Source organism: Aquila chrysaetos, chromosome 5 (assembly GCF_900496995.4).
Source record: "Aquila chrysaetos chrysaetos chromosome 5, bAquChr1.4, whole genome shotgun sequence".
NCBI classification, from domain to species: domain Eukaryota; kingdom Metazoa; phylum Chordata; class Aves; order Accipitriformes; family Accipitridae; genus Aquila; species Aquila chrysaetos.
The window spans coordinates 52017976-52034964 of NC_044008.1; the positions used below are offsets into that span (position 1 = coordinate 52017976).

The following is a 16989-nucleotide window of genomic DNA, read 5'->3' on the forward strand; positions in this document are numbered from 1 at the left end:
TGTCAAAAATATTTTTCTGTTTCCCTAATTTCAGTCTTTGAAAAGAAACCCAGAAGGCTACTGGGCTTTAATATGGGTTCCGGGTATTTGAGAGCAAGCATTGCATTGATGGAGATAGATAGCGTGGTTTTGGAGACTATTTCTGCAGCCCTGGTTGATTCTTTGAAATGCATTACCTGGTGTACGGGAGTCCCTATAATATTTGACACAATCTCTTCAACCACCCCAAATCTTACTCCATCTGCATGTGCCCCGCTGACACTTGTCTGTTACCACAGACTGCTGTACTGAATCACTTCTTCCTACAAGGCATATTTTTTTTCATGTTCTGCAGTGACCCTCTTAGTGCCTCTTAAAAGAAAAGCCTACATAAATTCAGCTAAACACAAAAAATATAATGGCTACAGTTGGGTAAATAACACATATTCTCAACAGTGTATGTGCCAACACAGACACTGTATTGGCCACAGAAGCATTTACAGTCCACAGCATAAATCCATCCTTGCTAAATTTCTGTGCTGCACAAGTCCCTGAATATGTATTGGACAAGCAGAAAAATATGCTGTATGTACGTCTATATGTATTTAGCCAGGGCTGCACGGCTATTATTCTACCCTCCTTAATGTTCAGCCCAACCAATCCACTGCGTGTGTGTAGATACGCTTCTTAAATCTCTGGGGGATGGCTTGAAAATAAAGTGAAATAAGTAACTTGTGGGAACGGTATCTTGGAAAAACATCTTTTTTAATGTGAATCATATGCTATTCCTCAATATGCTAATAAAAATACCTAATATAGACACTGAGTGCATCTTAAACTATCTAATTAACTGCTAAAACTTCACATTGAGAAGTTTCCCTCTTTTTTTTTTTTTTCCATGTGAAAGAACCTTGTGCCTTTGAGAGAGTGGAATTATTTGGACATTTCAGGAGCATAATAAAGCCTCTGTACTGGGAGAACTGGCAGGACTGGCACATACCTAAACCCAAGGTTGAGGAAATGCTTGCTGCCCAGTTTGGTCATTGCTTTCCTGGCCGAGTCATCCAAGTTTCTAGATCCTTCATCGTTCACTGCAACCGACAGGATCATGCCATTTGCAACTCTGCCCAAATACCGGGCAAGACGTATGCTTTCCTCTTTTGCTCTGTACGTATCAAACCTAAAATGATAAAAACACCCAAAAACATTTACTTCAGTAAACATCGCAGCTTTATGTACTGAAAAGCAAGTGCTGTAAAGAAATAACCCTTTTGTATTGCTTACAGTAATCATATTATCCTGTTGCAAAAGCACTTGTCTAACAGGGTATATTAGGGGTTTCTGTTAAGCCGAATCGATTAAACTCTAGTTGACAGTATAGCAAGGTAATAACGCTACTTATTCTTTGGTTTTGGAGATTACTGATCTAGAAAAAATTGTGTATACATGCAATAACACCCATTTGAACAAGATGCTGAGATGGGTGTTTCTGAGCTTACTGAGATGCTGTCCCCAACCTGTTCCCAAAGATCCTCACATCTAGACAGTTGAAAAGTCACTCACCGATCTGAATGGACAACTGCCCCCGTCTTTGGGTCAATGACATGGACAATGACACCCCGATGGCCCCAGCTCCTTTCAAAGTAATATCCACCTTCTTCCATGCCACCAGGATGAAGAGTCTTGTTTAAGAAAGTCCAGGACAGCTTCTTCTTTCCATGGATCTCAAGAGTGCCACCCTTACTTACTCCAAGATACTTCTGCCCAAAGTAGGGATTCGGCTGGCTGCCGTCATCCGCTCTGCAGCAGAAAGGGAGGAAAGGAACCAGTTTTGGGTTTGTATCTGACAGTCAAGGAGCCTCTCTCCTTGTTCTGCTGTGGCCCAAGGAGAGAAGTGTCATGATTTGCAATGCATTTCTTTCAACTACTCTAAGAATCAGCAACTGCCCACACTGTACAAAAAATAAAATATTTGAAATAATACTAGCAACCCCTGAAGACCAGCAGCAATCTGGAACGCAGATTATACATGTTATATTCATTCTATCCGGGCCAGAGGGAGCTTGAAGCCCAGACTGAATGACACGTTTGTGTTTTTGAATTCTGGATGAAGTTAGGACCCTAACCAGGTGCTAGGAGGTCTAGTGGTTGTTAAATATGGGTTTGGCATCTCTGAAATTCTAAGACATCCTGTGGCAATCTGCAAGACATAAATGTATTCTACTTTGGCTCACCACTCTCATGCAGAAAGAAAGGATGTTTAGAGAGGAGAATTTTCAGAATAAAAGAACTATCCAGGTTTTAAGCCTATTCTGGAAAATCAGCTTGAGTGGTGGCAAGGTGCATACAGATTTTCTGGCATGCCCAAATACCCCAGTGTTCATCTCCCCATAGGATTTGAAAACCAGAACCAAAACTGCATCAATTTTTACAGGCCATTTAAATTGTTTAAAAAGCTGCTGAACTTTCTACAGACCACTGATGATAAGTATATCTGAAAAATGTAATTTTAAGGAACATTTTTGTTCCCTGTTATGAAAGAGAGATCCTAGAAAGTTCTAAGATAATATTTTACAGTGCATACGTACCGCCCATATAAGATGATAGCCACATTGCTTTGGTAAGGGCACATCTCACTGCCGATATGTAACTCTCCACCGTCTTCAATAAGTATATGTCTAGTACGCAAAATGATAGGCTTCATATCATCTTTAATGACCAGTTTTCCTAAGTAGAAAAGGTTATGACATTTGCTTTAACACACAGCAGCTCATCAGAGGTTGTGATATCATTGTGCTAAACTCAGTGCTGGGCTTTCATGTCAATTTTTGAAAAATTCTGCCCATCCTCCTCAAAACAGCTCTCAATACAAATCCTAAAGATATTACATGTTTTTTATTCAGGCTAATTCTTAAAGAATGCAATTAAGATTTGTGAGGAACAGGACTCATTCAAAACTGAGAGAGAAACTCAAAGTTAAGATGAGTAAAAGCTACTCATGCTAGCAGCCACCAGCAATACTATGACTCTGACCTTAGAGACAGAGGCACATATTTATCTGCCTTGTTCTGAGACCCTGAGAACACAACTAGCTCAGTATGATGTTATCGGGATGATGATTTAGTAAAAAAAAGGTTTTGAAGCAAATCACAGTAGAACTGATGAGTATACTGAGCTGCTTTTGTAAATTCTCCAGAAAGGACAGCAAATAGGTTGATTATAATGGCTAAAGAACCGGTAGCATCTCAGCTACCATCCACCCTTGTACTGAATTAAAGCCATGTTTGTCCAGTTGCCACTCAATTCTCAGCAAGAAGCAGGAAGCTCTCCCAGCATGAGACAGAGTGATTTAAATAGCCACAGTGGAAAGCACACTTCACCCAGCCTCGCCACCGGCACGTTTTACCTCCATCAGTGATGTGGATAGAGTGGACGGTTGCAGAAGAAGAGAGAAGGAGCTTCCTGCCGTTATGGATTTCAATGCGGTTTTCTTCGTTGTGACCTGGGTTCCAGATTTCTAACTCAGGATCCTTATCAGGACACGCGACAGCTGCTTCTGCTGGGTGGAGATGGAGAGTGAAGACAATTACAGTTTGTTCGGTGCAAGACAGAAAGCTCCATATCTGGACATCTTTAAAGTATCATTCTCGGTATCCCCGTTTGCTGACTCCCTGGAGCACAGCAATATCTCAGTGCTGCAGAGTACATGTGGGTCACGACCAAAAGAAAACAAACAACAGCTTAAGCTGTATGGTTTTCTTTTTTCTGGAAGCATGGAAAAACCCACTACCTGATGCAAAGGAGCCTTGCAGGGGATGCAGTTTCCAGAAAACTACCGAGAAGAGGCTGTAACTGAGCCCTTCCTGCAGTGACATTCGTCCTCATTCATACCATCCAGACACAAAGTCTTTCACAAGCCTAGGGAAGATGTTGATGAAAGGATAAAACAACTACTACCTTTAAAAATGCCCCCAAAATACCTGCAAGGTTTGAAAAGCTTTGTTTAACGTAAAGCTATTAAAATATATTTGCATACTGTGTTTTCACTGGAGATGGAAAGTAAAAGTGCTCAAACTAACATGAAAACACCGAGCACCAAGAAATTTCCAGTCCATCCAGTAACAGAGAGCAACAGGAATCTCACAAGAGACAGACTCTGGGTTTGTGAGCTTTTCCAGGCAGAAGCAATAAGGATTCATGCACTTTGGGTTCACGCATCACCAGTCTCCACACACAAATTTGATTACAGACTGCCATGACATGTTAGTCTAAAGGGCTCTCATACCAAATCCAAGAGTCTCATGTTGTAAGTATTTACTTAAGATAAAATATTTCCCTGATATAATCTCACTCGATATGTGAGTCTCACATCTTACTCTAATCAACAAAACTGCGAGTGTGAGAGTCCCACGTGTGAGGCACATTTTCTGAGGGTAGAAGCCTTTCTAATCCTAGGAAGCTGAGGTCAGTGGAAGTTTGAACAATGAGCCTTTTGCCATCAGAAAGGGTGGGGAGTTCTCACCAGCTCTCCAATTTTTATCCCTTAAACCAAAAACACCATTAGAAAACTACAGGATCCACAAATCAATGATAATAGACATGGGATAAACACCTTGACTTTAGCAGGGCTATGTCTCTAGCACATAGTATAGTAAAGTTGGGTGGGTTTTGCCCTGCAGATATTAATGCATTTAGTTAATGAAAAGGACAACATGTGAATCCGTGCAAGGAAACATGTCCTGATGTTGGTGTAGTCGACAGAGAGCTGTTGTGTGCTGCCACTGTGAAACTTGAGGGACATCTGTAATTCCACAGCAACAGAAACAAAATCTGTCCATCTGCATTCAGTTTCATCTCAGATTCCTCCACCAGTTTCATGTCTTAAGAAAACAATAGAATTGGACCAGCCACTGCCTTAATGTCTCCAGGGACCCATTAAATACCAGCTATTCAAGGTAAGCAAGGGACATTTCATGTGGGCAACAGATGCCTTGGCTCTCTGCAAACTTTTTCCATATACATGAAGTGATCGAATCAGAGAGGGCTAATAATCTACCAGGTAGCAAGTCAAATATTGATAAACATCCCGGACCTGATTTTGATACCACTTGTGCCAGCTGGAAGCTGGAAGTGTATCAGTAATGTCAAAGGCATTTTGTCCAATTTACAGTAACTGAGGAAAATAAGGAGTTTCTGGCTTCCTACCAGAAGGCACACAGAATTAATAAGAGTTGGAAAAGATAAGTATTCCAGGAAGAAAACGGGACTTGCATTGTAAACTGATGTTCAAATATAACTGTAATACACACTGACAACAAATTCAAAAAAATGAGCTGTTATTCCCATAGGAATAAGGATAATAGAAAAATTTGCTCATGATGAGAAGCTAAATAAAGCCAAAAGAATTGATTCAAATGTAGAGGTATAATTTATCAACTAGATTAAGTGGACAGGATAAAACCTTTTTCATTTTTCCATTTACTTGGCTATGCTAGTGTCCAAAAGACCTTCCTTCAGTCTCAAAAGATGACTTGTGCCCCCCAAATTCATTATTTAGAAACAGAGAGGTAGACAGTGAGGCCTAAGGGGAAATCAAGATGAATTTATGCTGATGTTTGGGATGACAATCAACAAAAGCCAACACAATCCAGAACAAAGGAGCCAAATTCCCAATTTCATTAACCAATTCGTACCAGAGAGCGGGAGCCGTGCACATCACCCACATCTACTGCACCAAGGACACCGGAGGGCTGAGCATCTTCTGCCAGCTGGTCCAGGTACCTTGCCAGCTTGGATTATTACTCCTGTTGTCATTTTTAAAATAAGAGTGCAACTTCTACCCAGCACAAGGAATTAATGAATGTTTTGCTTCTTGACCAAAAGAGCCCGAGCACGGCAAGGAAAGGTTGCTTCATGCAGCTGCAGCATTTGGGGCAAGACATATGGTCTTTTTGTTTTAAACAAATATAAACCCCCAAATTAGCTGTATTTAGAACATGTATATCCAGCTTCCCTTTCCCCCTTTCCCTAACTGCTTAGGAAAAGGGCTACTTGGAAGAGGCAAAACCCAAGGGGCAGGGATGTCCCACCCCAGAGCTTTTTGCTATCCACATCTGGGCTTAAGCAATGCAGCGAAATGCTTGACTTCACCTCCCACAGCCACAGCTATTAGGACCTGAGGTTTCTTTTGTTATTTCTTTGTGGCAGTTTGCTGGATTTGGGTTTGTTTTAAGAATGTGTGGCAGAGTCTGAGGGATTCCTGAGGGTACTTTCACCTGCTCGGAAATTTCAGTCTCTGCCACTCCAGCAGCCCTCCATCTGCTCCTGATGTGCCCCCATATTGGCACATCAGCAAACTGCTTTTCTCCTGAGTTTTAGAAGAGTGAAAAGCTGCTCAGTCTAAACCAGAAATGTCTTTATTTAACAATAGTGTTACAAACTATGTCTTTTTTCCCCATGGCAGGAAAACTTACCTGTGCTTACAGAAGAGATTACAAACAGAAGAAAAATGAAATTTTCAGCCAGATACTTGGAGGTAGGTAGAGCCATTCTTCAGGACTTTTAATTCTCTGGATGGGTACCTGTGAAGAAAGAATATCAAGCAAATGTCACTTTTTTTTTTCCCCAGCTCATGCAAAAACCATTCACTGCACAAAAAAGGTTATATCCAGCTTTATGCCAGGCTGTTTCCTCTCGCATTCAGCTCTATGGCTGAGAACACCTTCACGCTGCTTCAGGACCAGCCCGAACAGAGCAAGAAACCACGGGCAGCTCCTCACCCTTTGTTTGGTTTAGGATAAACCCACTTGGGAATCCAAATAGACACTCAGAAAGCAACCACCAGATGTAACCGAAAACGCCTTAGGAATGCAGTATGAACACATCCAGTGTCAAGGCTCTCTAGGGCTGCATATTCACATGTGCAAAAAAGTAATGAAACACAACAGAGAAGGCGTTTGCAGAGTGACAAATTTTCACAAAGTAACATTTCCATCGTACCTTGCTCCCCCCGTACTACCCACATATTTTTAGCAATGGTGTTTTGTGCACCCCCAAGATAAACCATACTCACACTTCCAATCTGAAGCACTCGGTTTCTTAGATTTCAGATCCAAGAAAACTTTGTCTATTTAATGTGCCAGCCCAGAATTTTCTTGCAAAACCAAAAGCTGCTTTTGAAACCAGTCTACCTAATGTTTTTGTTTCTTCAGTAGCCAACCCCCAGCAAAAACAAACAAGCAGTGTCATGAAAGTCAAAGTTAGAATTAATGTGATTCTCTCCAGTGATTGATTCTGCAGCTCTGCCCCATGCTCATGACAATTTATTGACATGTGTATTCACACTGAGGCAAGGACACCCACTTCTGTATTCATAAGGCACTGTTTAAAATTCACATGTAGTCCTTGGAGCCATTAGGTTTTATCATGTAAGCTAGTATCTGAGGAATATCAAAGAAATTTATTTGTCGCTGTCATGTCACATCACAATGATGAAATAGGATAAACGTATGCATCGCACAGCTTAGTCAGACGCAAAAAAAGCAATTGAAAAAAACTCCAGGGTGCCCCAGTTTCTTTAGGGCAAAAAACACATGTTATCTTTCATGTCACTTGTTAATATAAAAAGCACAAGAAAAAGATATGCAAGAAGCCAGGATTTAGTCTGGAGCAAATTTTACAGTGTGTATATGCAAAACACATGTTTGTACTTTTCATAAAGGTGATATAGCTCAAAGTACAATGATATGTTCAAACCACATGTAATCCAATGATTGTATTAAAAATAGCATTAGAACCAGATTTGTCAGGAAATATTCCAGCAGGAAAATGCTTGCTTGTTTTGGTATAGTGTATTTGACAGCCATGAGCTCTGGAAACAGCATAGACTCGGGGCTTGGTACAGTCTATCAGGTGCTGAAATGCTGTTACAGAACAGTAGAAAAGAGGAATGCACTTAGTAACGCTATAACTTTGAATGATATACATTATCAGAGAGCAATACCGTCGCCATGGAATTTGTGCCAGAACCAGGCTGCACGTGTCTGACATTTTAACAGCATTAACCATCAACATTTGATAAGCCAGGGGACTTTTAAAGGAACATTATTAGAGGTACACCCAAAGTACAGCAGTCACCATTAAAATGTCAAGATTTATTAGCAATTATGACACAGCCTAATCTACAAACCCAATCACTAGATTCTGCTTTAACGATAGAGGGAAAACTAAACAAGTAGTAATACCACAGGATGGTCATTGCAGATAAACAGTGCTTCTTGTAGCGTGGAGACAGCTGTATGTTAGTGTTGCATAAAGCCAGATTCCAACTGGTAAGGTATTGGTCATAAAACACATTCAGATCATATAAGAGTTCACAGAAATAAAAAGAAGGGACTGATTTTTTGACATGGGATGCATTTGCTGTCCTGTTGCTTCATAGGTAGCAAACAAATTTCTTTGTTCTGGCCCATTACAAACTCAGAGAAGCATCTCTGCTCCGTCCAGCTCATTATCTTGTTTCTGACAGTAACCTGTAGCAAACTGGTAGGAAATTAGTTTAAGAAACTTCACAGCCTTTGCTTTCTTTAGAGCCAAGAACTGCACAGTACTTACCACCAGCTTGTGGAAAACGGCTTCTGGTATTATATCCCCAGTTGCTCATCGGGGACTACTTCCCTGATTATATCCATCTTCATTAGCAGAGATCAAAACAAGCAATTGGACACTGGAAAGTCATGTCATTTTTGGAGGCATCAGCTGTGTGCCAGGCTCCAATGTTTTTGTAGTGTCTGATCTGCTACAGTCCAAAGAATATCCTGCTTATTTTGTGACTGAGGTAGGGTGTTTGATTCAGCTCACAGCGAGCCCAAGTTCATTGCAGTGTTAGGATTAACTGGCACTCAGGTTGGAAAGGCTGAGAGCCGAGAGGGCCAAGAGGATCCGTCTCCTCTGATTCAGCTCTGACTAACACACTGCTGGAAAAATGCGGCTCGGAGGATAATCTCAGGAATTTTCCTTCAAAGGCTCTCACTTACGCATCTTTCCCAAATATTAGACACAAACAGTGACATGTTTGATTTTACTGTTAAATATAAGAGGAGGAAGAGATAGTGACTCTTTTCAATAATGTCTTCTGCTGGAGAGGACTCAGGAGCAGTTATCTCCTGCCAGCCAGCCGTTTCGTTAGCTCAGCGCTCAGAGCCGCGTGGGGATACAGCAATACACCACATCTCACTTGAACAGGCGCCATGTGGCTGACTTCAGCTCTGATGTAACCAGCAATGTCAAGAAATCTCCCTGCAGATTTGGGCACTCTGAGAGCATAAGGGCCATACAAGTGTCCTCCTAAGGCTATCATCTCCAACGTTTCTCAAATACCATCTGTGACTCCTCTCTTGGGTGAGAAAAGCTTTTTCATCTAGCCATTAAAAGCTGCCTGCCAATGGCAAGTGGGACTCATATCCCTGGATCTGGCAAGGCAGACTTTCTGAAATGTTTCCCAGCTGCTGAATCTTTCCAAAAAGTGAACAATAGCAGCAGACAATGCTAAAAGTAGATGCAGGAAACCATTAGTGCTCAGCTGGCTGCTACTGCAGGTGTCAGCAGTGATACTGTACTAGAAAGTGCACTGCATAGACAGGAATCCCTATCCCCCGCCCTCCCTGCGGTTTTAATGCTGGAGGCAGCACAGAGCAGACAATCCCGAGAGCAAAACGGCGAAGAAATTCTCAGAGGAAGCCGGACTGTCACAGGCATCATGGTGGGGTCACACGGACAGCCCGAATCTGAGGGGCAGAGCAGAGCGATCCAGGGCAGCACAGCCCACGGATCAGAAACACACACCAGACTCCGACCTTGACTTGCCACCGTGCACAACTCTGGGCCAACCACCCAAGCCTGGCGCCAATATTTTCAAAAAGTAACTAACTCCTGATATTGGGTATTTTAAAGTGCTTTTTAAGACTGGCTTGACACTCTTTGAAGGATGTACCTTCAGCACCTGCTGAAGATGAGGCTCCTTTCTGGTATGTCAAGTGGGGCACAATGGGAGCATCAACCATCCATTACAACCACGGCAAGGATGGGAGAAAAGCAGCAGCTACCTGATCTCCCCTGAAAAAGATATCAAACAGGAGCAAGAAACCTGATGGCTACTATTGCCCAGCAAGAGAGACCACAGACCCGCACAGGGGCAAAGCGGGGATCCGGAGCCATCCCCAGAGAAGAACAGGCAAAGCTCACATGGAAAAAGTGCCTTTTAGCCTGATGGGGAGTGAACTCTTAGCATCAGTTCACAGGTACTAATTTGCACAGGTACTTGAAATGACCTGTGAGTAAAATCTGTGTTCACCAGGGACCATCTTTGCAAGGCGAGATGCTCCAGGAGACACCAAGGGGTCAGTGCCAGGGCTGTAGTTCACCCCTCGTGCTCCGGGTGGCCAAACCTGGACTGTCCCGTTGCCACAGCTGATGCTGAGGTTTTAGTGGTTTGATGGTTATGTCTGAAGCCTTGCTGCAGGTTTCCTCATTCGTATGCAAAGAAGCCAACACAGATTTGGAAACTGATTCCTGAGAGAGGGAGGAGCTGTTTAATTAGCGCCTCTGCTATCTTCTTGCTGACATTGCCTGGCAGCGACTGTCCTCTCACCCCACTCTGGGAATTTTGCATTTTAGCCCCAGCTGGAAAGATGCATTTGAGGAGCACATTTGCCTTTCTGACCCGAGGACATGCCAGCTCTTGCTACAGTGACATTCCTGTGCAGGGGGAGCCTTCGCACACCCAGCCACAAGCACAGCGAAAGCCTTCAGACGGCCTTACAAATAAACAAACACATTTCTAGGGATTGCTAATGAAAATGCTTTCTCAGTCCCAGCGCATGACAGCAGCGTAGCTGCCTCTGCTCTTCGTCTTGATCTTGTGCTTGCCTCCCAGCCATTAGCTGCTCCTTTTACTAGCAAGTAGAGGAGGATCAAACTCAGGAACAGACTTTACTTCTCAGTGAAATCAATACTGGAGTCAAAAGCAGCAATCTGACTTTTTCCCAGTGAACCTTAGTTTCTTATAAGTTTATCTCATATCTTTCCCTACAAGGAAGAAGGTTCTACTCATGTATTCCATATATAAACATCACTGCAAGTTCCTTGATTCCCGATGTTCATAAAACCAGATTCTGAACAAGGAGCAGGAGTCAGAGGAAGATTTTACAATGAATAAATTAAAGGAAATGAAGGTGTTGTTTGCAAATTTGTTGTAATATTGGCAAACTATTTTGAGACAGAAATAAAAGGGGGAAAAAAGAGTTATTCTAAAGCTATGCTTTTTTTCAGAATTAGCTTTTTTTTTTTTTTTTTTTTTTTGCAAAGGCTTACAGACCTTGAAAAGGAAAGGAAGCAATTTTTGGCTCAGCTAAAACAAAATCATTTGCAATTCATAACACTCCACCCATCCGAGGCTGACGGACTCCCAGTTTCACATGCTTTCAAAGTGCTCAGCATTTCACTGAATTAAACCCTTATCGACTGCATGAAGTTTTCAAAGCATCAAAGCGGTGGGAAGCTGAACCCCTTTTTCAGAGGTTCAGGGTGCACTGACTTTGCTGTGCCTGCTGACAGTAACCCAGTGTATAGCCAAGATAATGCTTTCAGGGAGTGCCAGAGCTACTGTGTTCCCACTGCAGAAATGCTCTGGGGATAACCAGGACAGCCGTATATCCTGAATGCATTAGATGTACTGAACGTGCCCGGATTAGCCGCAGGTCCACGTGGACACGCACAGTCCATGTGGACTCCAGCATGCGGGTGGAGATCCTCCTGCTGAGGAAATGCCAGGGAGGAATACGACAGCTTCCCACAAGCGCAACGCCCACGCGACACTTACCCCCACAGCTTCACACACACAGACTTCTGGTGCATGCCAAGTTAGCGGTAGCCTTCAAAAACATCATCTTGAATGTCCCAAGGGTCCGTGGAGGATGTACCCTCTGCAGAACGTCCCTGGTTTTGAAGCGTTTTTTCCCTCCCAAGGTAAGGAAAGTGTGTGCAGTGGCTGAAGAAGATCACAGCATCCTAAATCCTCTTCAAACTGCTGCTTTTAACTACTCAAATAACTGCATCAGGATGTAAATATTTTTCTTTTTGCTTTTGTGGTACTTTACTGTTTGCATCTGGCTCGCCACGGCTCCACGCCTTCCTCTCCAGGACATTTGCCATTTGCTCTCCTTCTGAGGCGGGAGGAGGAATAGAGATTTTTCAGAGGTTTAGGCACATTCCTCTCCTTCCTTCACCAGGCTCTTCCTTTGCCAATTGTTTAGTCTCAGCCTGGGGTTAGAGCTCTGCAAAGTTTTATTGGGATCCAGGGTCTGGACCTGTCACAGATTATCAAATAAATCTCCAAGAAGCTAAAAGCTTGCTCTGTAAGTACTTGTTCCAATGCCGGGCTTACGCTCACAAGCCAAAACCATCTTGCTTTTCTTCCCTTGCATGGCCTCAGAAATCATAACAATTAGGTACTAATAGGAGTTCAAAAGGACTACAGGGAGCTCCTTAGAGGGTCAGTCCCAGCCGCTCGGGCTCTTATACCATGTCTCTACTGAGGACATCAGTCTCCATCGCTCCCTGCAGGGGCCAGCTCAGGCCCGTGATGTCCTGTGCATCGCTCTTTATCTTACCTTTACCGAGCAGCATCAGTGATTTCTTCACAATTCCTAGCAAGCCAGGACCTTTCCCCTGGCCAAACCCGACTTGCACCTCTCCTACCTGGTGTGGGGATGGAGCCACGGTCTCCTTCTCTGCCTGTAAACCTTCCAGGTGTCCTCTCACCCCACGTCCAAGAACCACCGGGCAGTACGTGTCTGATGGAGGCAAGCGTCCCAGCCAAGGAGTTCAGTCCCCACTCAGAGGCACAATATCAGCTGGCCGGCACACGGATGCCAGAGCGGCTAACTCACCGGGGAGCAAAAGTCTGGCCAAAAAACCACTAACCTTTCCCTGTAGCAACTTGTTTGGCTATTTCTGAGAATTCCAAAGAAACAACACGACATTACTAACAAAGCCGTCACCTACCTGTTCGAGTAACCCATGTGATAAAGACATGGATAGTCTGAAATCGCCTGCCCCTTCACTGCTGTCACCAAGTAACATCATGTTCCAACCAAAATGAGTCTGTCATCATTTCAGGGTAACTTTGTACTTAAACTGTAGTCAGTGAAGTCATCAGTTGTTTCTCAGTTTGCATACAAAGCTCTGTTTTTGTCTTTACTTCAAAAAGCAGCAGCATAAAGAAAAAAAATCGAAGAGAATTAACCACTAATACTGGCAGTATTTCAGTCCTCAATGGGAGCAGAAAGTCAATACAAGCATTGTCTGAAAGGAACGCAAGCCTTTACCCTATGCAACACATACTTTATCCTGGGTTTTATTCCTGTAGGTCTTTAATTAAATCAGCTGGACAAACATCATTTCACCATTCATTAGCTACAGACAGAAACACATTTATAACTCCTTGTTGCACCCTATATATTCAGTTTGATTAGAAGATATTATCATAAGATCACTGCATGCTTACCAAGCAGATGTTACTGAGTTCACCTAAGATACCACAGCAGATGGACACAGATTTTTTAAAAGCAGACATTAAAGGAGGGAAAACAGGACTGAAGGGAGAATTCCCTACCTCTGCTGAAGTTCATCTGTTTCCCTGCATGTTGCTAAAGTTTCCACATCAGATTTCATTTCCAGTCCCTGTGATACTAGAGAGCAGGCTCTTGCCTTTAAAAGTTACCTTTTGATCATAATATTGTAGATACGTTGAAACACTTCTCCTTGGGAAGGGCAGCCCACAGGCTTTCCCCATTCTGCCCTGAGAGGCACTGTTTGAAAAATAAAGCTCTACCACAGTGGGTAAGATGAGAATATATTTATTAGTTATAAAATATACAAGTGAAGACCATCAGTTTGGTACAATCCTGTAAAAACAAGAGCAGGTTTTGGTGACAGTGGCGGGCTTTGCCTGGCTCGTGTTGCCCCAGAGATGCTAATCCTGGGGAGCCGCAGCCTCTGCAGAGATATGCTCAGAAGAGTGGTTCTGAGAAAAAGCAAATTTTAGCAACACGTCGGCATTAGCTGGACATTGATATTCTTTCAGCTTCAAGGGAACATAATGCTGTAGAGAAGCAGCTTTCTGATAACCAGCATGATTAAGGACTTTAATCCAGGAGGGTTTGGCTTGTCCTTTATAGCCAAGCATGGCAAAACTCCCTGAAAAACAGACACAAAGAGAGTGATCCTCTGGATGGGTCGGTTGACTTACCAGCAGCACAGCACGGACTTCCTCCACACATCACAGAAACTTCTTAGCCCTTCTTTTTTCCCTTGGATTAAAACAACAGAATATTTAGGAGAGAAAAAGGGTGATGAAAGAGGGAATGAGCCTCACTGAAGCTGTAACCTCACCGCATCACAGATCTGCAGGTATTTCAATAAGCTAAGAGAGGTTCCCAGATGTCAGTAAGCAGGAATATTGGTTTACTCTTTATTTTTAAATAAGACTGGTACTTTTTCATATTTGACTACATGAAAATGGTTAGGCGCTTTGAATCCTTCTTTTATTAGTTTACATCAGTTTCTTCCTGTTATGCCTAAACTATCCCCCATGTCGACTCTGCTCTGGTCCTCTGCTGTCACAAAGTACAAAGGCATTATGTATTCTTCCATTTTAATAATAATGTCTTGTGTTTATATTATGCTTTTCATTGCAAAGACTCCCAAGGCTATTTGCAGCTGGTTGGACTGAGACTATTCCTGTAAACACTTCTGATTTAAATAAGGTTTTGCAAAACCAGGCAAAAAGACCCTAAATCCTGATCCCGCTGGGATCAAGAGGATCGGGGGTTTTTTGCACTATCTCTGGCAGAAGCAATATGCACTTGGGAGAAATGCTCCAGCCTGCTCTGAAACACAGCCCCCCCCAGCACTGCCCAGTCCTGCGTGTGATCACTTTTGGAGCTGTGAAGTCAAATAGTGTGCATACCTGAATCAGCAGGAGAAAGCTCGTGAAGCAGAACATAATTACCCAGACTGGAAATCAGGGCAGACATGTGGGTGAACACCCTTGCCCTTAGGAAAAGCAAAACAGGGGTGGCACGTGATCGGCCAACAGCAGCTTAGTCCCACCGCCAGACACCAGCATCCCACCAAAGTGGCAGGGCAAGGCGATGGCCACCAACTCGCGTGTCCCCAGGATGGTGGTGGCCCTGCTTGCTGCTTTTTGTGCCCCAGGAGCAGTCAGGGCTGGAGGCTGAACCAAGCTTCCAAAACAACCTGGAAGTGCTGCGCCCAAGCGAGCAGCACAGGTGGTTCAGGAAACAAAGTTTGACAAAACAAACAAAAAAGATTGCTTTTTAATCAAAAAATTCCTTTCAAAAGTATTCGGGGCTTTGATGAAAGAATGAAGCAATGAAGTTTCAGGACAAAAACAAAAAAGAGAACCTCAAACTTCTGCTTTTAAAAGGGTGAAATAAAAAACAGCTCTTGGGAATCAGGCACCAAAGTGAAATCACTGTCTCTGCTGTAAAGACTATGCTGGCCTCCCCTGGAACGGTCATAGCAATGAGCTTTGAACTTGAACCAGAAACTGATATAAATTTCAGTAAAGCAGTAGGGAAAAAAAATCCCCAAACCCCCAAGAAAAAAAAGAAGTGGGAAATACAGCCAATTCTGCATCTGATCTCTCCTTGAGAGACTGCAAATGTAATCTGAATCAAGCTTGCTGGTTGTTTTCTTGATTTCCTTATCACTCAAATTATTTATCCAAACCTGGACTCAGTAGCCCCCAGTTTTCCAGTAGGAAACCCAGCACGGATTTCCTAGACCAATGATACCAATGGATTTCTTGCAGCAATCCAAGGTAACACTGTAATTATAGCTTTCCAAAACTGGTGGTTTCACCTTCCTTCTATCCAAAAAAATAAATAGCTCCTCTTTCATGTCAAGCTATTTTCTTTTTCATCAACCTTTCAGTTTATAATTGTATTTCCTTGCAAAGCAGTTGAATTTTAGAGATGGAATCTTTATCAAATGATTCTTTTTGTTGTTGTTGTTGTTATTAGAAATACAAGCTGCCTTTAGGATGAAAAATTTGCAGCATGCAGCTCCTCCCTGGAGAAGTAGGGTCAAATCCCCAAAATAACTCTTCTACTTCTCACCATCCCTAAGCCAAGAGGTTTTTACTAGGTTACACTGGCATGTTGTGGCAGGAAATATATTGATGAGCATTATATAAGTTAGTGCACATTTTTGGTAGAGAAACACACCAGTAATTCTTAAGCAAAAGAAACATGGTAGAATAAATACATTTACCTTCCTTGTGGAAGACAATAGGCTTTGCTGAACCTAACCTGGTGAAAACAGGCATTTCAGAGCTCCCCGCCACCTCTGCAATATCTCTAGAGCACACGAGAACAAGTGATCTGAAAAGAAGGACAGTAATTACTGCATGATTGCAAAATATTACTTCATTAAGAATCTGCAAGACATTTAAGGTCCGATTCAGGAAAGTACTTAAGAGCTTGCTTAACTTTAGGAACACATTTAAATCCCTTTGATTTCAATCACACATAAGCTTTCCTAAGTTTAAGCCTCTGTTTAAATGTTCCTAAATTAAACCTGTGCTTCACATGGAATCAAAACAAGCACAAACGACTATTTGCGAGTGCATCCCTTATGGGAGAGGGACAATCAGCTGCAGAAGAAATTCAGTTCCTTTGCAGTCCTGAGACTCTGAAACCGTCTGTATCCTGGGTCTGATTTACAATCAAGCTTCAGTCCAGCTTTGGTCCTCATAGGTGTGCTTTCAGCCCCCAGTGAATTGTACCTGCAGTGAATTACAGGCACAACTGGTTGCTGAATGCCTAGACTTGCAAAATACACATCCTACCAGAAAATCAAACTGAATGTACAGGCATTGTATGCATATATGTTACTTCATGCACATTTGATACATGTACATACTCA

General features: G+C 42.8%; 2 protein-coding genes across 7 annotated transcripts in view; both read right to left on the reverse strand.

Annotated features, from left to right (window-relative positions):
* LOC115341334 (cell migration inducing hyaluronidase 1) overlaps positions 1 to 16989 on the reverse strand; it is a 119643-nt gene that overhangs the window by 51623 nt on the left and 51031 nt on the right. For 2 of the 6 annotated variants that reach the window (XM_030014124.2, XM_030014119.2), the window contains exons 2-6: positions 6453 to 6560; positions 3386 to 3538; positions 2568 to 2706; positions 1543 to 1779; positions 980 to 1159 (exon numbers count right to left, since the gene is read on the reverse strand). In XM_030014124.2, coding sequence (XP_029869984.1) covers positions 980 to 1159; positions 1543 to 1779; positions 2568 to 2706; positions 3386 to 3538; positions 6453 to 6528 — 785 coding nt within the window. In that variant the 5' untranslated portion in view covers positions 6529 to 6560. Of the gene's footprint in view, positions 1 to 979; positions 1160 to 1542; positions 1780 to 2567; positions 2707 to 3385; positions 3539 to 6452; positions 6561 to 7051; positions 7164 to 8592; positions 8941 to 11857; positions 13145 to 16989 lie in introns of those variants that run through there. The other 4 variants (XM_030014121.2, XM_030014123.2, XM_030014120.1 and 1 more) reach the window with 4 other exon arrangements.
* Positions 13880 to 16989, reverse strand: part of LOC115341294 (cell surface hyaluronidase-like) — a 58186-nt gene continuing 55076 nt past the window's right edge. Inside the window, exons 23-24 of the mRNA XM_030014012.2 lie at positions 16336 to 16445; positions 13880 to 14235 (exon numbers count right to left, since the gene is read on the reverse strand). Coding sequence (XP_029869872.2) covers positions 14012 to 14235; positions 16336 to 16445 — 334 coding nt within the window. The 3' untranslated portion in view covers positions 13880 to 14011. The remainder of the gene's footprint in view (positions 14236 to 16335; positions 16446 to 16989) is intronic.